Source organism: Asterias amurensis, chromosome 2, assembly GCF_032118995.1.
Source record: "Asterias amurensis chromosome 2, ASM3211899v1".
In the NCBI taxonomy this organism is placed as follows: domain Eukaryota; kingdom Metazoa; phylum Echinodermata; class Asteroidea; order Forcipulatida; family Asteriidae; genus Asterias; species Asterias amurensis.
Window position 1 is genome coordinate 25,682,104 of NC_092649.1, and position 23,407 is coordinate 25,705,510.

At 38.9% G+C, this 23,407-nt stretch overlaps 1 protein-coding gene across 9 annotated transcripts in view; it reads right to left on the bottom strand.

Moving 5' to 3' along the window:
- Positions 1-23,407, bottom strand: part of LOC139954402 (uncharacterized) — a 130,299-nt gene that overhangs the window by 29,156 nt on the left and 77,736 nt on the right. Inside the window, exon 1 of one of the 9 annotated variants that reach the window (XM_071954189.1) lies at positions 16,672-16,802. The exons of 7 other annotated variants lie outside the window; for them this stretch is intronic. In XM_071954189.1, the coding sequence (XP_071810290.1) occupies positions 16,672-16,688 (17 nt within the window). In that variant the 5' untranslated portion in view covers positions 16,689-16,802. Of the gene's footprint in view, positions 1-7,577; positions 7,731-16,671; positions 16,803-23,407 lie in introns of those variants that run through there. One more of the 9 variants, XM_071954185.1, reaches the window with a different exon arrangement.

Consider the following 23,407-nt stretch of genomic DNA (forward strand, 5'->3'; position numbering starts at 1 on the left):
TGATGAGAAAAAAACATGAGTAAATTATTTGATACTCAACAAAAACAACAAACTGTCTGCCTTGCCGCTGACTGATATACACAATTGTAAAAATCTGCATCTATTGTGTTGGTTTAATTCAGATAGTCTCAATTCAAGCTTGAATAATTTGGTAACGTGATAGTCAGCAATCGAAATGCGTTTGAATATTACTTAGAAATGTGAGAAGACACGATTTGAAGTTTGTGACAAACAACATAGTGCACTATATACTGTGTAAACACTAGACTTTACTTACTGAAGTAAAATACACATGCAAACTATTTTAATAATGTAGGTTTATCTTTTCAAAAGGTTCCAACAACGTACTACAAATATGGATTTCTGAATATCAAAACACTTGTTAAGGGGGCCTCCAAACACAGTATGCACAAAATGTGACCCTGGCTCGCATATGTACAAATATTTGGTGAAGTAGTCTACAAGAAAGACTGTGGCTATAGGGTTGAAACGCGAGGCCAATAATTAACAATTTATGCACTTATTAAAAAAACAGAATATACAATGGCTGCGCATCAGCTTTTGCACAAATGCACTCAAGTACATTACAGTGTACAATACATTTCTAGTCAATTTGTCTTTGTTCAACAAAGTTTATGTACATTTTCTGTACAATATCTTTCTACGCTGAACAATCTGATTGTTAAAAGTACCAGAATAAAAGTCTGTTCAGAAATCCGGTATCTTGTTTTATAAGGCATTTCGAATGTACCCAGCACTTGGTCTTTATGCCTCCTAATTTGCCTCCATGCTTCATTGTGTCTAAAATAATAATTACTTTAGTAGTTTTCTTTATACGTCTTTGTTCAATAGACCTTCTTTACAATTACTTGCACATTTTTGCACTATGGGAATAAATGTTAAGTTGAATTACATATTGAATATAATGCTGTATTAGTCATGGTCTTACACATTCAACGTGGTGTTCAATCCATTACATCAAGAAAGCATATGTTTTCCCACCTGCCATAACATACCCTCTGCTTCAAACATATCAGTCAGCAAGTTTTGCTTGTAGCCCCAAATGAACTTGTGTAAACGAACTAAATATGCCTATGGTACGCTAAGTAGATGCTTCTTTTAGCAAGCTGAGTTAAAAATTACTGTTCCTGGTATAGCCTTGCAATGCAATGATGCGTACAGATTCAATTCCCATGGCGATGATATGAACATCCTTAAATTTCAACGAGCCACATTTGATTATTTCCTGAATGTATTTTTCAAGGAGATCTTTAAAAAGAAAAATTGTGTTTTTTAAACTGAAGATCCATAGATATCCCTCTCTTCTAAACAGAGGGCCAATTTCATAGAGCAGAACAATTTGCTTACAAATTTTCTGCTGGACAAAACTATGGAAGTATAGAATAAGACTAAGCAGGACTCCTGTCAAGACAGTACCATGCTTAATGATATTTTGGCACGTTACCTTATTATGGTAAGCAAAATTGTTTTGCGCTTAGGTACTAATTCTTTCATCGTTTTTGTGGTACCAGGTTTTTTTTTACACCGTAGCCTCATTTGACGTCTTTGAAATGATCTCAATTAACCAGTGTAGTAGATTGGGGAGCTTGCTGGCAACACAGACAAGAGGTGACTACACCTTTATTTTCCCCTACGTTCAAATATTTTAATGAAAAAAAATTATCATGTAAATTATTTATGCCATCTGTGTGTGTATTTATAGTGTATTGTACATGAAGACAATAGGAGGAAGGACACCCGTGTCCCTGGTACCCCTGCTGGGTAACCATATGGAACGAGACTAGAGTAAGAGGAAATGAAAATATAGCTCGATATACGGTTGTCTCTCTGAGTGATACCAAAATCAAAATTTGAGAAGCACATGTCGTATAGAGCTGTTCCCAGTGCTGACTGATCGACATCGGCAAACTCTATCCCTTGAAAATGAAAATCGTGATCAAAATACGCCCCCTCCCCCGACATCCTTCTCCCGATCCTCTCACAACCACTGATTATTCTGTTTGCATGCATACGTTTACATAACAAGCTTGAAAATATTACAAGACATACACCATGGTAAATTTGCCGACCAAACACTAATATGGCTTTATTTTGTAACCTCCATTTCTTGACAATGTTTACACACTGCCCTGAGGTAATACCAAGCCATATTAAACATGATTATGTGTACTTTATGGCCTATAAATTGCAATTATTCTGTGAGTCAAGTTGTACCATGCTTGTACACTAAGTAAAGAATAGATGGAGGGGCCGTGTCCATATGAGTACTTTACAAGTACAAACTGTTTTTCTTTCATGGTGGATAAAATTCTACAATTACAAACATGTTTATTTCTAGATTTTGTATTGGTTTATTTACCATAAAATATTCAGATAATGCAGTTTATAAATATTCTATGACCTGACTATTACAATCAAATTAAATAAAGCTCATAAAATATTTTATGTTTTTTTTTGCGTGTTTTTTGTTTTGTAACCCCCAAAACTGATAGCAAAATGTTGCAAACAATTTGCAAAACAACAACTATTAAGGTTGATCACCTTTCTCTCCTTTTACAAAACTAAAATTCACAACCTAAGAATGTTGAAAAACAAACCATAAAATTTATGAGCCATTCCTACACAAGAATTTGAACAGTACAACCAACTAAAATTTCATAGCCCATAAATTTCGCCCACATTAAAGATGTTTCCTCACTTCTTCATACAAAAAAGACAAATTGACAAAGTCTGGTTTGTCATCTTTGTTCCAAGATACTTCCTCTACATCCTTACCAAACTAGACTACAAGCAATCAGAACATTTAAGATGGCCAGAGCATGACAAACGTCACACAAATAAAAACGCTTAACGGTAAACAGGTTGTTTCAAAGTGAGCGCACCCAAACAACTTAAAAGTTGTTGCAATGTTTACCAGGAAGTGAAAGTTTCCGTGGCCTAGTTTTCAAGACCTTGAGATCCTCGCCCCGCAGGAGATGTTAGCAATTTTCAGGCGCGTGGTTACTCCCGATGTCTAATTATCAGTAACTCCATGCTCAGCTGATCCTCATGGCCAAGATCAGGCCCCACCTGTTTGCTTTTCCACTAGTCCATATTTCCACTAGTCTGCAACACTGAACTAGCCAGTCCGACCACTTGGAGGAAAGTTTGACTGTTCCTCTTTTAACTGTCATTTGACCAGCCATAAATAAAGCATTTCTCTATAGAGGCAGGCAAACCACTGATTAGTGACAATGCTGTCTTAGCAATCCCAATGATCAAAAATGCTTGGGTTTTGGAAGATTGTAGTTGATTAACAGTTAGTGCTAGCTCCAGAACTAAGCCAACTAAAAATACTTCGTATTGGGTTAGGGTAGATATCTTTTTAGAATGAAAACGTGGTGTTGAGTTTCTGCAGTTGGATTTCGATCTGATAGAGCTAGGGAGATTACGTAGGTGGAACTGACAACAATACCTTTGACATTACAGTTTATGAAACTACAGATGTGGAATTTATTTCATTACGCACCAAACAGCACAACCAGTACCAACAACAAGATGAGTAGGAGATCAAGAAAAATTCAGTTTTAGATGCGAGAGGAAAACTCCTAATGAGGAAAAAAACACACAGAATTCTATGCTTGTAAAGAATCTTCTTTGCCACAAGCGCAAAGTTCGTTGTTAGCAGAGCCATGAATCTAGACCCAGGTAGTAAGTGACTAACCGAATCCTCATACAAGCTACAATTTGAGGTGGGTCCACAGAGTAAAAAAAGCAGGGAAAAAACACAGAGCCAAACTAACCCCCAATGACAAACTGGGGTGGATTTCACAAAGAGTTAAGACTAGTCTTATATGAAAGTAGAACGAGTTACTGATCCTAACTTAGGACTAACCTTAAGTTTTTATCTCCTAGGACTAGTCCTAACTCTATGTGAAATTGACCCCTGATGATGTCCAACCGCTCATCCCCAACATATCAACCTCTCGGATGCAGAAAACAAACGCTCATCTTATTATGCATTCTTTCAGGTCTACAAACCCCCTAGCAACACTTCCTATATTAGCCAGCCATTAATCTGCATTGATGAAAGACCAAACAGTGTCCAAGACAGGAACTAATAGATTAACACCAGTACAAATTCTTCTTCTATTTTTTAACCAACCTGCTGCCCTCCGCTAATTAGCCACTAATCTCATTTCCTGTCAAGACAAATCTGAGGAGTCCTGGATTCCTGGCCAACTCCAAATATTCTATTTTCAAAAAACACGATTGAACTTGGAAAGGCGCCACTGCGACCTTTTATTTTCCTGAGAAGGATTGAGAGACCTCAGGCTTTGTTGTTTGTTATTGGTAGATTAAGGAAGACACATTGATCCAATGCCGATATTTGAATATATCGTATTCATGGCAGACCGGTAGGGAGAGTACACAGCCAGGTATGTGTGACACAGACGGACTTTGGAAAGCCAATTTAGACATTTCAATTTACAAATTACCTTTGCACAGAGGATTATAAGCGACACCGACACAAATGTGATCAGACTATTTCTGACGTGTTAAGTGGAATTTAATTCCATTCCCCAACCCCCCCAAAAGAGAGAGTGTTTTCAGAACTCTCTCTACCTCCAGGTTCTTTGACATATTTGGAGTAACTTACATAGCCATGGATACGGTAACCAAGTGCTGTTCAGTAGTAGTGATAATAATATGGTACACACTACGCTGTTTGCAAAAACTGTAGGCTCCTCGCTGAAGCAAACTTTGGATTGCTAATTAGCGCCATGCAGCACCGAAAATCGTCTCTGCCAATTTCCGTTTCTGACACAAGAGTTAAACTGTTAAATCATTTTCCTTTGTGTGCTATTTACCTTCGTAGTTTGGTTGCTATAATATGAATGTTCTGTGTTCAAAATATGTCTGGCAATATATTGTGTAATATTTTTTACCAAAATGTTTAATGAAAAGAGCGGGCGGAGTAAAAAAAAAAAGAAATTGATTAGCCATGTTTGGGCATAATTAGGATGACTTTACAAAATAAAAGGGTTTCTTTGAGCACACCACAAAAAAATATTCTACACGGTGTATCGTAAACAGGTACATAGACTTGTTTGCTTTGAAAAGGGCTGGTTCAGAGGATGGCTTTTTCGACTAGTCCTCAAGAGACCAAACATGTTGTGTTACCTAAATTGTTAAGTGCTTCAAAAGAGAAAGTCTTCAAGTCTACAAAACATTGACATTTAAATGTGACAAGCTGGATACAATGGCTTTTCAAAAAAATATCTTAGATCTTACAAAAATAACAACTCTTCTTACGTACTTCTTGACTAGAAAAACATAAACAACACCAGCATTTTGCTGTGGTTTCCTGCACCTGCAATCGGTCTCAATGCAGGGTGTTATAGCTCAGTTGCCATGGTTACAGGTTGGTCACCAGCCAACATGAGGTATGAGGCCATACTGAATCACAGGATGATGGGTTTTAATGTTAATTAGTCTCCCCCTTATCTCTGCTTTTGTCGAGTGCTTGCCGTCATCCTCGGCAGCGTATCTTCACATCTTTTTCTTCTTTTAAGCTACAACTGTAGTGTTTTAATTAATGAGCAGGTGTCTTCAAAGTGACTTCAACTTGACGTAGATTCAAATCAGCATCCAATTTGATTAATCTGGTTATGCTAATGGGTAGAATACCTGCTTACTGTAGTTACAGGATATAGTAAGTGCCAAATTTTGGTGCTTGCTTTGAACGTGAAGAAAATGCTTTGAACTTGTTTTTTTTTTATCCAATTGAAAATCTTGATTAATAAAACTTACCTGGGAAAATTTTATTTCAAAAGGTGGTTTTGTTTTTGAGATAGCAACTATGTCCACGCAGAAGAATGCTCCCTAATAAGAACACACTATCTGAGAAGCATTACGTCAGTAACGCTTCTCAGGTTCAACTATTTGTGTACTTATTACTTCGAAGTGAAATGCTCCTCAGATTGCTCTATACTATCGAAAGATGTTGTACGTAGGCTTCTAACCAAAAAATGTTATTGCCATTAATTTAAAGAGTGATTTCCAAACATACACCCTCCCTATAATACATTAAGACATTTTGTTTTGTTTTTCCTACTGGATTCCAAACCCGTCTGAGTGAAACTATTCCCAAGCAAAACAAACAAACTGCACAAATAGGCGATTGCCACAGCCCGCCAACTTCCTGACCAAAAAGCCAACTGAACACATCCATACGAGGAAGTATCACGCGAGGTAGGGATACAATATGCGTAGACGGAAGCGAAACAACAACCCTGAACCCTCCGCCTCTACCCTCCCCAGGGCCCCCAGCCTTTATTGATCATCCCCCATAAAGATAACCAATGCTATTCCTGCCACCATGCTCTTAATCTGATGATGTACGAACGAGTGGCCAGGATTCTCGAAACGTGCGCAGGTTGTTTACTGCATGGATTAAGGAGTTCTTGTGTTGAGAATTGGTCTTATCTTCCGCAGGCAAATAAAACAGTTTTATTTTTAAGCCGAGATGAGATTAGAATTAGCAGTAGCTACTAATGACGGATAAGTAAAATTAATTATCTATTATGGTTTGCAGCAACACCATGTATACATCAAACCCTTTTCAAAAGACAGCATTGAAATACATACACGTATACTTTAAATGGTATGAAATGGTGGATCTGAAAAAAAAAAGTTGCATTGGTGGGACAACCCAACGTTACCATCAGTACACTCTGACCATCTTCAGGGGAAAGAAACTGTTTGTTGACTCAAAACCCTATAATGTAACCACAAACCTTATTGTAGTATCAACCATGCAACATGCTAAATCCAACTGAGGTCAGTAATTTTTTAGAGTGTTACATGTACCTGCAGAATTGTAACGCAGGTCTAGTACAAAAAAGCCTTGCTTTATTGCTGAAAAAAAAATGTAAATTCAGTCATAATTAAATTTAACTGCAGGCAGGAGTTCTTTTAACCCATCGTATTAATTCCAAATTAAAGCTACCGAGATCCACTGCACTACCGACTGTAGATGACATTTAGTTCAGCCGTGCTGAATACATTAAAGCTTTTTGCAATTAACATTCATGAGCATTAACAGTAGCCATGGTAACCGAATTACTGGTGGGGGGGGGGGCACAAGGCGTGCTGAGCCTTTTATCAGAAATCATGGACACCCAAAGGAACCCTAATACACATAAACCCTCATAATAACAAGTGACAATCTATTTTGTGTATCACCACATAAACACATGCGATGCATGTGCATTCATTTTAAATGCATAAACAGCACCCCCATCAAAGATTGACATTTTAACGACGGGGTTGACCATAAATTCAAATCATATTGATTAAGGCGATGTAAAAACGTCACCTTGCAGTCATGACTATATCAAAAAGGTGTATCACCTTTCCGCACTCACATTATACTCGCACACTCTGAGCAGACAGCATATCAAATTTATGTCTGCCTAGTGCCCATCGTTACATCCTGCAACATTCACAGGCAATTTCCCCCACCCTATAGTGAATCCTCAAAACTGAGATAATCAAAAGTGACGAAATCTTACCACTGCGGAGTCATGTTGTAAGAGCCACTTCGACCCATGGCCTCGGCCACCGGTACATTCCCCATGCTATAATAAATCTTCCATGCGTGGACGTACAGGTAGAGGACGGACAGAAAGAAGAGGGAAAAACTCTTCTCCACTATTCAGTACGATCGTTTCATCCAACAAGACCTCATCATCAACCCCCCGAAAAACATCACATGCGATTCACTCTCCAGCTGACGTCATACGATGACCAATCATTATGATTCAATCGATGGGCATAGGGGGGCGCTACCACCACCGAACGTTGCGTTGTCGTCACAGGATCCCTGTGTCAACCACTTAACCCTGGAGCTTAGCTTTTCAAAGCAGGAAACTGACCCACCTGATCAATAGTGGTATTATTATAAGTATTAATAAATGTGGAGCCTATTCGCTCGCTGGGTGTAGCAGTGTAGTGTATCAGACAGCCACAATTTGATTGGCACGGAAACTGCATGTAAACCGGCGATTGATGCTAGTGTGTAAGGCGAAGAGGGTTGATCGTGCATGCTAGCGTACACACTACTGATGCTCTACACAGTGTGTATATTGCATAGAGCTTATTGACTAATAGGACATTTATGATGGTGAGTGATATTGTACAAGGCTGAGTGTCATCATCTTATTCACATATCGATTACAAACATCGTTGACGTGAAAAGTGGTATATCCAAACCAAATAAATTTATAAAAATACTAAAAAAGGGTGTTTCTTTTCAACTTTACTTTCATGTAGCACATCTTGTCTATATTTTCAATCTGTTTACCTCAAATTCACAAGACTCGGATACAAATCTAGGAATACAAATGAAAAACTAATACTTAAAACACATTGAATTCAAAATCTTCAAGTATTTTGCCCTATGTAAACGGGATCATAGGTCTAGTGGAAGACAATTATCTATATTTATAACCGCATCACTGCAAGGTGATGAAAGTCAGAAACAAAAAACAGGAAGAAGTAAAAAAATCCTTTTTAAAAAACAGGGCATACTAATCGAAATATCAACTGGTTAATTCAGAACCACCACTAGGACATTTTCACCATTATGCAAAGTTTTAAATCCTACTTGGTAGCAACCTGGTAATTTTCATTTTGCAAAGGGCACTTTCCAATGGAAAATCTTAAAGTCAATGGAAAACTTCTGAAGGGGCACCAAGGCCAAGACCAGAGGCAATGAAAGACGTGGCCTTTACTCTTGTGTATGGTGGAAACTACAAACTTTACTTGATTGTTTTTATCAATGCGCAAAGTTTCAAACTCCATGGAATAAATTGTGTTATTGATATACCGGATCGACAAAATAAGTGTACATCGCGCAGCATTGGGATCATAGGTCTAGTGGGTGATGGCTGTAATCTTATGTAAACCTTGCCAAGAGAGATTGTGGCCGGGTACCAGACAGCCAGTGTATGTTAACCTCACCATCAATTGGTACCAATCAGGTTTAATAGTTGTACACTGCAAACATAAACACAGCAAAGGTGGAAAGTCAGAGGGCCATCGAAAGAGCAGTTATCAAGCTAGATCCCCTAATGCCAAGTGACCAAGGGCAAGAGGAACACAATCATTGTAAATATAGAATGGATACCGAAAGACACACTCAACCTAAATGTCTAAATGTCAATGTACATAAAGCACCCAACAGTTAAACCACCCGACCCGTCAAAGGGTAGAATAAAGTATATAGGCCTACGATTTTCTTAGGGAGACTGCCAATATAGGGCTAGATAGCTCAGTTGGTAGAGTGCCGGCTCGTTAATCCTGCAGTCGGTTCAAGTCCCACTGTAGTAAAGAAAATTTGTTCAACCCCCCAAAAAAATTTCCTTTACACTTATATTGATGTGTATTGAGCACTGCATACTCAGTACTTTCCTGAGTTCTGTGAGAGAAAAACCAAACCAAACCCACAGGCGTCTGGTTGGGATACCAACCCACAACCTATGTTTTATGTCAGAGAGCAGTATTTTACTACCAGACCACCGAGCTATCCCAGTGACCCAAGTATGTCCTTAAATTTGTATATTTTTCAAATACAATGTACAAAGGAGTTTCATAGTGCATACAAAATGTATATGGTCTGCCAGACTTCTGAATTTTTCCTAGACACATAGTAACACAAGAGGGGGCTATTCAAGTTTACAAGTCTGGACAGTGACATTCACCCACATGAGTCAACATCACCATTCAGACACAAGAGCAGAGGGGGGCTTCAACCAGTGCTTGTTGGACCTATTTCCATGGTTTTGGTGTCGACTCTACACCCTTGTTATCTTAAAATATCATACTGCTGGGAGCTCAAATTATACCTGTCTCTCAAATCCAAACTTTAAAAGCAAACATCTGACATTTAATTTCATTAAATTTAGAAACTTACGTGCAATGTTCAATAGCATTTTATATCTTTCTAGTGCGAATGTTTCTCACTAAAAGGAATTTTTCCCTACACTCTGTGATTTATCAAACACTCGCCAGCTCAACTCTGGTATCACAAGAGTCTGATGCAGAATATAAATATAGACTTCAACTAAATCCACCGAGAGAACATGTATCACAGAAACATGACTATGTAACCCCCAAAAGAAAATGATCTAAAATGACTGCCTCATGTTCCCTCTTCCTGTTGGAGGGGCAAATTGTAGATATTGTGATGACAGACTAAAGCTAGAATCTATATTGAGGCTGGAGGAGAAGACTACAGACTAGACTATCTCCTGCCTAAGACCTGACGCTAACCAACATCCTTACCACCATCTTCAGGTTGTCTGTCTGAAAAGTAGCAACTCAAACTGAGAACTTGATAAGTCGTTTTGAGAAAGGGTGGACACAGTTTAGGTTTGGGTAAATTTGTCTGTAGACACCCAAATCAAACAGTGCACTCCTAAAGTGTCCACCATACCTCAAAAACGCTTATGCAAACCCCTTCCCCTATAGACATGTTGCATATGGCGTAAATCTGACAACTTTATGACCCGTTTGGAACACACAGTCAAACGTTTCCTGTGAGGATGGCGTGCAGCACGCAAACATTTCACAAAATTCATTGCAAGATTGGTCAGGGAACAACGGGGCTGCATTAGATTGAATCCATCCCTTGACTAATGTGAATCATCTTATTTATTTGTAATGATAATTTGACTAAGCAAAGCCCACCAAGAAACAATATTCCATCACCAGGCATGTACATGTATGCTCCTTCTTTTTTTAAAGAGCAAGGGCACCAAGGCGTTTGTTAAGGGCACCCTATCTAGGCTATAGGGAAATTGAATTTTCCGAGGCAATGACCAGGGGCCATGGAGGCAGTTGCCTTTGTTGCATCCGAGAAGTTTTAGACCTGCATCACCCCAAAAAACAGAAGAACACTATCAAATACTTTCACTATGTCATTAAAAAAACATGACTTTAGTAAAGAGAATCTTTCATATCAGTATACAGGCCGAAACAACAACAAAAACCAAAACAGTCGTACAAAACAAACAAAACCCTAAAACATGAAAGAGCACAGGCATCAACATTAGTTTTTTTTTTTGACTGTATAAAGAATTGAAGGTATGATTGACAGGCACATTGTCATGACAGGATAAAGGAAATGAGTCTGTGTTAGTATTAGGCCCTATTGATTTAGTAATCGTACTGTTTGTCACCCTGGACGGAAGCTCCATGCAAACACACATCATGCTTGATGCTTCACAGCTACTAGGCCAATGCCTTGGTGCCCCTTGAAAACATTCTGGAAGAAACTGAAACTTCCTTTGTAGAGGTGCCCTTGCTTGATCAAACAAAACCTGCCTTGCCCTCAAAAGGACAAAGTATCGGGCCTGACACGGGCATGGTATTTGGTCCTTGGAAAATAGTATGAATATTTTATCGATTAAAAAGGCTAAAACTACATGCACATATGGTGTAGGCTTTAACAGACTTTTCAGGGTTTTCAATTCAAATATTTATAGATTTTTCCCAAGGCAAAATAAATCGGAAATTAGATTAAATTTGGAAGAATATCGTGCCTGCTGTCATGATGCCAAAGGATTAGCGTGTACAACTGCAACAGCTTTAAGCTAAGGTACAGCATTTTGTGAAACACACACACACCCACAAATGTTATTTTTCAGGAATTATAAAATGAAAACAACTATCAAACTAACATCCCCCCTCTACTTCAACAAATAACTGCAATTAAGAAACTGCGACCCAGTACTTCAACAACCATCTGCTGGAAAAATAAAATGTAAATGAGTCAGAGAGAAGGACCATCATAAATTTCAAATTCCATCCATGCCCATCTATTTCCTACGTCCAATTTGTTTCATATTGATTCAAGGTTTCATGCAATTTCACTCAGGAGTCATTCGAAAAATGACAGTGCGCCGTACCCCGGTGACGTACTTAGTGGAGGGTCCTCGGCAAGTGTCCTCGCCAGATCCTGCCTTAAAATTAAATATACCAGGATGCAATGTCACAGCGGGGAAAATTGAAACTGGGATGAACTAATGGCTCAGAGAACAGTCACACAATGATTGTGATTCACAGTTGTGATTGTGATGTCCTGATTTGTATAAAGAAAGACCTGAAATCAGAATCTGACTCTGAAGGATACAGCAAATTAATGACTCTCTTAGCAGTTAGCAAGACAGGCCTGGAATTACACGCAGAGCCACGGAAGCCATGGCCCCTGGTTTTCTAATGATTTAAAGATTTTCCAACAGAAGTGCCTTTTGCAAAATGAAAACGGGCTTGCGCTTTTAGGATGGCTCATTTTGTGAAACTCTTACAAGAATCAAGCATCTTTTATCAAGAATCAAGTGTATAATGAATTGTTTTTTTTTAAATTAAACATACCAAAAAATGTTTTAAATTGAACAAAGAAACTTGAGTAATGACATTTGAGTAATAATTTGGGAGGCTAATCATCTGAACTTGCAACTGAGAAGCTGAACAGTGAAAGAAGCAAATAGCAAGTAGCAAGTCTACTAGGTAATACTATCCTTATTGAAACAGCAAGCTTCACAACTGACTAGTGGCAAGTTTATCAGGGGTCAATGTGATCATGTACATGTACTTTGTAGACTTCATAAGTGACTAGTAACAAGTCTAAAACATACAAAATCCAAATTGCTGAACTAAGTGGGCGGGCGAAGTAGTGGGCGCTTCAAGGGGATTGGGGGTAATCTTTAAAGGGCACTGATCATAAAATACCTGAGGTATGAATGAATTTGTCTACCATCAGACGTCAGTACATTATTGTCCTCCATGCTCCCCCATGCAACTAATTGTTTCTCACCCATCAAAAAATCTCAGACATTGCAATTAATCGACTCGTGTTCGCACTAAAAATCAATGATTGTAAAACGATATTGCCCTTTGGTGCAGCTTTATGCCGTCAGGACATTTTTTATGTTTGTACATCTGTCAGGTGCCGGTGACGTGTACTGTCAGAGTGTATATTTAATTGTTGTGCATCTGAGACATTGCGAACCATCTCCAGAAGGCCCAACATGGTTGCCTTAAGACAGATTTCAAGAAGCTGTGTACACACCGAGAAAGTCTTACGACTCACACTAGAGCGAGCTGAGAGGACAGTACACTTGTTTTGATTTAATCAATATTCTGAAAAGAAACCAAAGAGGCGACATTCCAGAGGGAGTGACACAAGAAATACTCCCACTCTCAAAGAAGAACTTTTCTCTAACATTTCCCCCAAAAATCAACAAATTATAAGACAGTTGTCATTGGTAATTATTGTTAGGAGTTATTTTCTCTTACTGTTAGTTCAAACTGTTTTACTTTTTATTTAATTAAACCCCTGACTCTCCAACTCATTGTATGTCATTACCTGTACAGAAAAGATGTGTTTCTGTTTCTGCCACGAAAACAATGCCATCAAAATATCCAGGCCTGATGCTTCACGAAGGCATTGAAGGCGACTGCCTCTATGCCCCTTGGTCAATGCCGTCAAGTTTCCCATTATCATTGTGCCCCCAACTTTCAGTAACAAGTCATGAGTTTCGATCCCAGAGGGTGCAATACCAAATTTCCTTTGGCCAGCCATAAAGGGCACTTCCATAATGACATCAGAAAGTTCATAACTAAATGGGCGCAAAGGTCAAGACAAGGGCAACAGAGGCACTGACCCCTATGAAATTCCAGGCTCCCTCTACACACCATGTACATGTACCCTTTTCAAGTAGGACACTTAAATTACATATTGTGGAATTTCACAACCTCTTCAAGCAGGAAACATGAAGTGATTGAAATACAGTCCTCATTGTTAAGACAAAACAAAATCCTGAAAAGGTCAAGAACAACAGGATATACTGAGGTAATCTGATCATGAAAATACCAACGGTTGGTCATCTCGCCGGCAGGAAACCTGCATATTCAGTTGGTATTGAGCTTGGACACAAACATTTCCCGCCAAATTTCTAGAATTTGGAGATCTATCCAGTGCCCTCGAGGGTGGATATTGATAACCACAGAATGCAATTCAACTTTTGCATGACACCATTTCGAAATCGGAATATGATGTTTTACAGAGTGCTCACGTAACTCAAAGCCTCAAATAGAATAGAGACATAAATATGGCAGTTTCGGTTGGTAACAGAAATTGCAAGTTTTCAGAAGTGCCCAAAAAGGCTACAGGTATTACAGATCCTAAAGTGGTACAAAAAGCATGAACACTTGGACTTTGTTTTGTGTAAAATAGACCCTTTGCATCAGACGTCACAAGCCTACACAGCGCCCTCAGCGAGGTCAAAGAAGGACCTGTCATTCTTTAAAAGAATTACTATTAATGGTCTTACACAATTTTTAAACAAAATAAAGACAAGCCTGGCCAATAACAAAATGACAACTCACCAAATAATGTCAGAGAGTAGCAGCCAACAAACAGCTCATGCTATATCCAACATACAAACTTCATGAACAATGTTGATCTCATTCTTCCTGCTCAAGAACACCCAACTTTCCAGAAATGCATCACCAAAAAACAAAGACACCCATATCACATTTCCCAAATAAAAAAGATACACAGTACAGGGACCAGGGTCCATTTGTTGCCAACTGAGTGAGTCACACAAAAATAGCAATTCATTTGCATCTTGAGCAGCGCCGAAATCACTGACTTTTCAGACAACACTGGACTGATAAATGGCGGTAACAATTCAAGCATTGTGTGCAGAAAGTCTCAAGTCACCACTGATCTTATTCCACTTTAAGAAGAGAACAAAAGAGGAATAGAGCAATTGTTAGAAGGTATTAGAGTCAGATAACTGTTTATAATAGGTTTACTTGTGTGTGTGTGTGTGTGTGTGTGTGTGTGTGTGTGTGGTATGGACCCAGACTCTTCAACTGTTTCACACCTCTATACAGTTGTAGAATTAGCAAACTGTTATATGCGCATCAGAGTTGATAATAGGTAATGGATAATCCATCCCTGATACTTAAAGCATGGAGCATCTAGTTTATTGCTCCATGCTTAAAGCAACAAAGGTGATTGCTTTCAAGCCCCAGTACTGGTCATTGCCTTGGTGCCCCTTAAAATGTCCAGATAGAAATTTGAATTTAGGTAGGGAGAAACTGCCTTGTCCTTACAAGATTGAAATGTCAGGCCTCGTTATGAATTTAATTTTGTATTATTTTGTTGTCTACTATGTAAGCCCATAGCTCAATCGTAAGCCTCAGTGCAAAACCTTTAATCTTTTCTCTTGTGAAAAGGGAGAAAGGCACTGGACACCTTTGTTGTCCATGACAAGTATTCTCAAATGGTGTATCCCAACATTGTGCACAAAATAACAAATCTGTAAAAATTTGTGGTAGCTGCATGATGTTATACAGTCACCGACTTCAATTTTCATTTTATTTTGCATCCACATTTTTGTAGAGTTTGGTGGAAACAATCAAATAATGTGCTTCAGGACCAAATGTAAACATTTGGCGCCCAAGTTGGCGCTAGTTTGGTCTATCAAAATGCCTGAAGTAGCGAAAAAGAGTCACTGCACTGGCACAGTCTTTCACAGTCCAACGATTTCTCACCCCAAAGAACCATTAATTCCTTATCCAATTGGAGCCGCCAGACAACCAAACAATTATCATTGTTGTCAAAATATCCTCATGGAAACCGCGTAGCATGAGTCATTGGTAGAAAGACGGCGTCGGCGTTTGATGCGAGGAGATTTATCACCTCACTCTTCACTTTATCCGCCCGAAAAACGCGCCACTCTGGAATTACTAATTTACTTGAGACAAAGGCAGTTGCCACCAACGGTGTGATTAATCATTACGACTCGGAGAGACAACCGCCTAAAATTATGCGATTTTGCTAGTGTGTGGAATATAATAACGATGGTGGGTATAACAGTATGAGAAGTGTCAAGAGAAACATTGCCCTCCAGCAATTTCAATCTGGAAGCTTTGAATATCAAATATCAAATGTCAGAGATCCCCCCCCCCCATCCCCTAGGATTTGTCAAAACTGTTCAGAGCGAGGTCCTACGAATGTTTCTTGTACTTTTTACTTGGTGCTTTATGTTTGGTTTGAAAGTTTTATTGTACAGGATAAAAATGTTTTTATTTTATACAGAAAGTGATAAAGCCTGAGAAAGGAAATAAAATCAAAGTAGACAAACCTATTTCAATCAAAAATCCTCAAATATAAAATATGATCATGAAAGAAGTTCATCAGGCTGGTAAAATATCAACTTAATAAATGAATTTTCTATGACACACAACCAATACTCACATAATTTTTGTTTAAGTTTCGTCTAGTTTCACTAGTCATCCTCAGAACGAGGCACCAACATCCAGTGGCCGTAGTGGCCACCAACCGACTGGTGGTGCCTCGTTCAGAGGAAATTACGTGAATCAGCTTGAAAAAAGAAATCTCAGCAACTGATAAGAACATCTGAAAAAAAACCTTCAAGTTATATTTCGCACACCAATCACCACAAAATGAATAATGTCAGATTGAACATGGCATTTAGGTGTGCTCTATTTCATGCCCAAAGTCTTTTTCCAGATGCGCCACCTTGACATGAAGCTTGCAAAAACAAAACCAAAAAAAGAGCAACGTACCTGCCTGTTTTCCTCATAATTATCCCCGACAGCGTAAATCCAGGTCTTCATTAGACCCTTTAACGAGAGACCTGCCCGTCACAATCCTCTCACTCATGAGAGGGTCACCTTACAGCGTTACATCCAACTGGATGAGCTTCAAGTAGTCAAGAAAACCCCACCGTCTCTCTACTTGTCTCCTCCGGTCATATATACAGTGACATTTTCAACACTTGCAGCCAAGCGTCCGATTTATCACATCGCAACATCCAGGTCACAAACAACAATGCGCTCGATCGTCATTTATAAGATTTGAGTTTGCGGTTTTCAGAGAAGTGGAAATGAAACCCGCCTCTAGGAAGTTGCATGTGCCATTACTTGCAACACACTTCCTAATTTCTACATCACCGTTTTTCAGTTCTGAAGAAGAGGGAAAAATCCATCATGGAGCTTCTTTCTCTCCCCCTGTCCCTCAGAAGTTGCCGACAAATAAACAAAGTGCCATTTTCGCCAGCCTCGGTTTTTTATGCCTACTTCATTAAAATTCAATTATGCTATCGATGAACTTTACCTTGGCCCAGATTCCCAGAAAAAAAATTCTCACCCGAGAGTTAAAGTACGACCGCTATAAAACATTGCAACAATCTATAAAACCCATCTTATTTTGGACACTTGGACACACCACATACTGGCCTTGTCAAAGAATTCGTTCAGCCTTCCCCCTAAAAAAAAATGAGGCAAGGAATTTTGTTATCACCTGCCATGGTAAGGATAATTGATTGGAATGAATTGATACTCAGGGTATCAATGTAACAATATTACTCAATCCAATCAGGGATGGCATTGACAAGACCAAGGGTCCAGGGTCCAGAGCTTTCCCTTAAGATATTCTGATGTTTCAAGAACACACTGACATCCAAGAGCGAACAATGTCAAACCTCAGCCTTGTGATAAGTATAAAAACCTGAATATTATTTTGTTTTACACACATGTGTGTAACCATATGACCTTTGCCAACTCTAGAGTAGATGTCTCACAAATAGACCACTGAGATTTGGCGGTAAAATCCAAATGATAGGGCCTGTTATTTATCCCAAATGCAAATTTAGCCCCCCCAAAAAACTGGTTATAAAATTGAGTGTATTTCAAGTAAAATAGCAAACTCTTCATTTAAACTCCATCCCTGGAATTTTGAGTACCTGGCATGATAATTGATGTAGGACAGCTATGCATTATATTATTTGGAACACAAATGGACCAATTTGGGTCAAGGGACCAATTTGGGTCAAGGGACCTATTTGAGTCAAGGGACTAATTTGGGTCAAGGGACCTATTTGAGTCAAGGGACTAATTTGGGTTGAGGGATCAATTTGGATCAAGGGACCAATTGGGTCATATTGCTAAATACATTAGTTGAAGGCTTAATAGGCTGTCCCTCCCCCAATCCCTACCCAACAAGCACCTTGTTAAGTATAAGTGAATGAGACCCCCCCCCCCCCAAACCAACATGCACATGACTCACATAGCACATGTAGGCCTACTGTCCAAGATGCTACACGTGCCTGTAGGTATTAAGCATTCAAACACCCCTAATTTCCTGTTTTCAATACACAGCATGTGTTGGGCAACCCCGCCAGCTGATTAAATCTCACAGACCCCCCTCTACTAAAAAAAAGAGCACCGAGCCCAACCCCGCCCACTCCCAATCCTCAAGGACCCTTTCACAACTGAACACACCCAGTAAGACTGAGATTCATTTCCACGGTTTCCCTTGGGATGCTAAGCTTCAATTACCTGAGGTAAATTGGGCACCAATTTAAATTTATTAAACAAAATTGTGCTGTAGATGAACGTGTCTGTCAAAGGGTATTACAATTGTCAGCTGGAAAAGTTAAGTGTACAAAATACAAACTGAGAGGGATGGAACTTTCCCAAACTTGTTTTCGTTATTCTTAGCACAGCCTGAAGCATTTATCTTCGTTGGTAGCCAGTGCTAAGCAAAGCATGATTGCATGGCGGTTTTGTCTGGAACCTTATTGATATCTGTTTAGTGAAATCTTTCAAGGTTTATCAAGGCAAATAGTGCCTCATAATCTCAGTGAAATTTTGTGATTCTAAATGGCACTGCATGAATTCTCTAAGAGATCTTTAGAAGAGGGAGTTTTTAGCAAGAGCTGACCGATTCTCAGAGATTCTTGCTAAAGAGAAGACAAATTACATGGTGTAAAAAAAGGATGTGGTTATGTGCAGATTGCTTGGCTACTGCTGTTTTTACATGTAAGTGTTCTGCTATGGACGCTTTACATGATAATCAAGCCACAGCCGTAGCCACATGTGGGAGTGTCATGGCCGAGCGGTTAAGAGCACAGAATTCAAACTCTGGTGTTTCTGATCAGCAGAGTGTGGGTTCAAATCCCCAGCCGTGACACTTGTGTCCTTAAGCAAGACAAACAACCATTGCTTCATCCTTCGGATGGGACGTAAAGCCGTTGGTCCCATGTGTTGTGTAAACGCATGTAAAAGAACCCAGTGCACTTATCGAAAAGAGAAGGGGTTCGCCCCGGTGTTCCTGGCTGGATTGGCAGCATATTGCGCCACAGCACCTTGTAAACCATTACATGGTGCTTAAGGATTAGGTCTTATATCTCAAAATTCGCCCCACTCCTTGCAGTAATAATACCTGGCGTTTTGTATCCTTTGGCAAAAGGCGCATTATAAATACGGTTATTATTAGATAATTATTTTTGTTGGGGGAGGGGGCAGAAGTGGAGTTCTTGAGACTTAGGAAGTGTGGCGGCATGTCACTCTATCAACACGGTCAAATAAAAGAGACTTTATGGGTCTTAGTCTAGATCTATTCACCATCTGATGTTTGCCCATGAAAATCCCGTAATCTGGGTTATTGAAAACAAATATAAGCCCAAGATAATCAGAGGTTTTATTCACAGAATGAGGATAAATAATCCACTACGGCAAAACCTTAGATGAAAATAATCCAGAGCGAAAAGAATGAAAAAGAAAAAAAAAACAGAGTGGAAATTTTACTAAACCATTACGGTCTAGACTTACGACGGATAATTGAGGAATCAGACAATTAGGAAGATCATGTCGGAGATAGGAAATGTTGGGAAATGCCGTAATGCCATCCCATAAGCTCTGGTCTGTCTGTCTGGATGTTGGGTTTAATTGTCATCGTTATTTGATTTTGTAGGATGACATTAACGTTTTTGGCAGCGGTTTAGGGGGGGTTGGGGGGTTGTCAAAGCGACCAAGGGCGAGTTAACTGAAATGATCCAATTGGGCCGAATTAGCACTACTGGACTAATAACCTCGTTGGTAGGCACATATGAAAATAAGACTTAATGAAACTATCAAGTAGAGATTATTGCAGTTGACATTTGAAAAGACGTTTTTCCTTTCGAGGACAAAACTGGAGCATGTCTTTTGAAAAATGCACCCAAGAATTATTTGACTGGCTGCTTTTGACTATTCTTACAAAGGCAGTCCACAATCTGAAACTTTAAAATCTCAGATTTGTTTTGCCATCACAGAATGAGCTGATCACGGTTAAACTTAAGACACAAAGTACTTTTGTAACCTTTTCATTTATCAAAGAGCAGAGTTAGTGATGCTTTGGGAAGAGAAGATTAGTGAACAATTAGTGAGCAAAATGTTCACACATTCACCCAGTCAAGGAAAACACCCGAACACACTTGACCTTATCACAAGTAACAAAAAGTATCGATGAACCCAGGAAAGAGGTAGCTTTTAAGGGCAAAAGTCGCAAGGTTTCCCAACAGAATTAATCTCATTATTTACACATATTATTTCCAATGGTTCGTTTTGAGATATCAAACAGCCACACCTCATCAAGTTACACAACTGGGATACGAAACAGGATTTTAAACCTGAAATTGACCGGTAGTTTGCAAAAAGGGAGAGACCAACTATGGTTACAGGAAATACACAAGATTGGCAGAGCTAATAAAATAATCACAGAGTGTTCATGTTTTGTGTGGTCAAACCAGAAACATGAAATAACAAACCAGGATAAATTTAGGTTTATATTCTTTTGTGTGAGTGAGGAAAAAACTGAGGAAACCATGAAAAATTTCGAGCAAGCAACCAAGATGTAACAACTGAAATCAAGCTGGTGCGTTTACAACAATATTTGTGCCAGGTCTCACCAAATTGTTTTACTAATGCAATGATTACATCAACTACAAAAAAATCCAACCCTATTGAAGGAAGAGATTTACCTTTAAAGGTAGGCCTACTATCAAGAAATCAATAATGTGACAACAAACAAAAATTTTTAGTACACAAAACATATTCACCTCTTGGTTCTGTCAACTTGTCAATGAATTCCTAGATGTCTACTGAACAAAACAACACAACGGTTTGCTTCAAACACTGCATCACTGATCACATTAACCTGAAGAGACTTAAATCCAGCAAAGTTCATACAGCCATCAGTCCAACATCCAGTCCTCCACCGTCAATAACATTTAATTTGTCTCCAACTCTCTGGTACTGCTGCTACTAGTCCACAGTACACACGCTAAGCAACCCCCGACGCCACTGGCTCCACAAACTGCAACCCGCCTCGATCATCACACTGACTCACCCATACTACTCATCCACTAAGAGAGGGGATACCTAACACAGTCATACAAACACACGTGTGACACTACTCAGAACAATAGTTAAACATGTACTTCAACGACGACGCCGCATCAACGCAATCACCCAACCATGAAAAATGGAAACAAAAAATCACAGCTGAAGTTTCCACAGGCAGAAAAAAAAATCCAGGAAACAGCGAACTTAATAAAGCATGTCTGACGATGCCATCGCCACTTTCAATAAATCCACATCTAATCATGTAATGAGTGATACACAATATGTTACACAACTCTTGTTATGACGGCTATTGCTTATAGCATCACCATGGGCATGAATAATGCAATTGTCCTTGTGATTTTATCCTAAACAAAAAATGTTTTGATGGATATGTGTCACCGTTGTCTCTTCTCCGACCTACCACAAGAAAATAAAATTACCGATCAGTGGATTTTTAGTTTTTTAATGGCAATAATAATTTGACTCATGAGTGGCGGGCAGATGACTAGATAGATCCAAGATGATGTAATTAGGGCTCCCTCGTGTGGCAGCGGGATAAACATAGCATTCACCAAGGGGAGGAGAGAGGGTGGAATTTGTACCAGGGACGAAAGTTGTCTAGTGTACTTTATACACCAATAACTTTTTTTATTATTTTTTTAAATTTACACATGTGTACCAATAAGGTCCTTTTGGTGATACTGATTGTATTTTAAATAACTGTTGGATCTTTTTATTGCCATTGTGCTATTATTAAACCACTATAAAATTGGAAAACAAAAAAGGTTTCATTATATTCAGTCAATTTCTCCAAAAAGTTTATTAGGGGCAAGTAATTCAACTCTTTTAGTCGATTATCATTACTTTATTTTTATCTTCCGCTCTCGATTATTATAAAGTGTCTCATCATTCATGGACAATTCTAGATGAAGGTTATTTTTTGCATTATAAAAAACTTTGTTGGCCCCTTCTTGGCAATCATGGAGCAGTTTTTCTTTAGTCAGATCAGTTGGTTTATGCAACCATCAAATCCAATGGTATGAAACCACAAATAATTTATAGTCGCTCATCTAGAAAAATCAGCTTTTTTTTTTTTTATATCATGTATCTCATTTAAATTTCATTACTTGAACATGTCAATGAGCTAAGTGAATTCTGTATGATTTGTTTGTTCATTTACATTCATCCATTTGAGGCTGTAACCCATCCAGTCAAGTTGATGAAAGTTGGCCATTACAACAAGATTGTATGAAAATAAAGGTAGTTCAGTGATGTACTGCATGTTTCAATGGCAGCCATTGCTAATAATATCAACTGTAAAAAAAAGCTGGTCAGTTTGAGGTAGCCCTCTTACTAGTCTTACTCTCATACAACTAAACAATTCAAAACCATTCAGCTGCAAGAGTTTATTTTGTGTGGTGGCATAACTGTCCTTCGAACCAAGTATCAAACATGTAACGCCACGGGTCCAAGACGTGCAACTCTGGCTGAAATGTAAACTATGCACTAGATAAATTTTTATCGCTCTGCTTATTGCGGAATTTTGAAGGAGAAAAAAAAAGGTGATTTTCCATCTAACTGATGAAGGGCGTACCACCCCCCCCCCTACCCATCCCCTCCCAAACAGACATGTCAGAAATCTTACCTTAAAATGCTTTACAGACAGCATAACGGTTTAAGATCAATTTCTGAGAGGCTTGTCCCTAGACTTACTCACAGATGCCATTTTGATGGTTGCTCTAAGGATACTTTAAACAGTCAAATTCCGACATAATGTCCGATGAACATAAACGTTGATCTACAGGCCCAGCTACTGTTGTGCTTTCCTTATAGCCGTCTACACGAACATGTACATGTACCTACATTTGCATACATTTACATGTACAGTGTACATGTAAGTAATCAACATTTTATCTAAAACGCTATCAATTGCTTTTATGTGCATTGGGCTATTATTTCTTATAAATTATCTTGTTAAGCTCAGATGAGCGAGTCTATACTAACAAGGTTGTTATGGCGATTTATAATGAGGAAGAATTTGAAAGGGCACAGAAGCTTCCCGGAATTATAAGTGTTTGCTGAACTTTACTCATCCGAAAAAGAAAAGGAGTTAAAAATGAGTGGGTTCGACGCC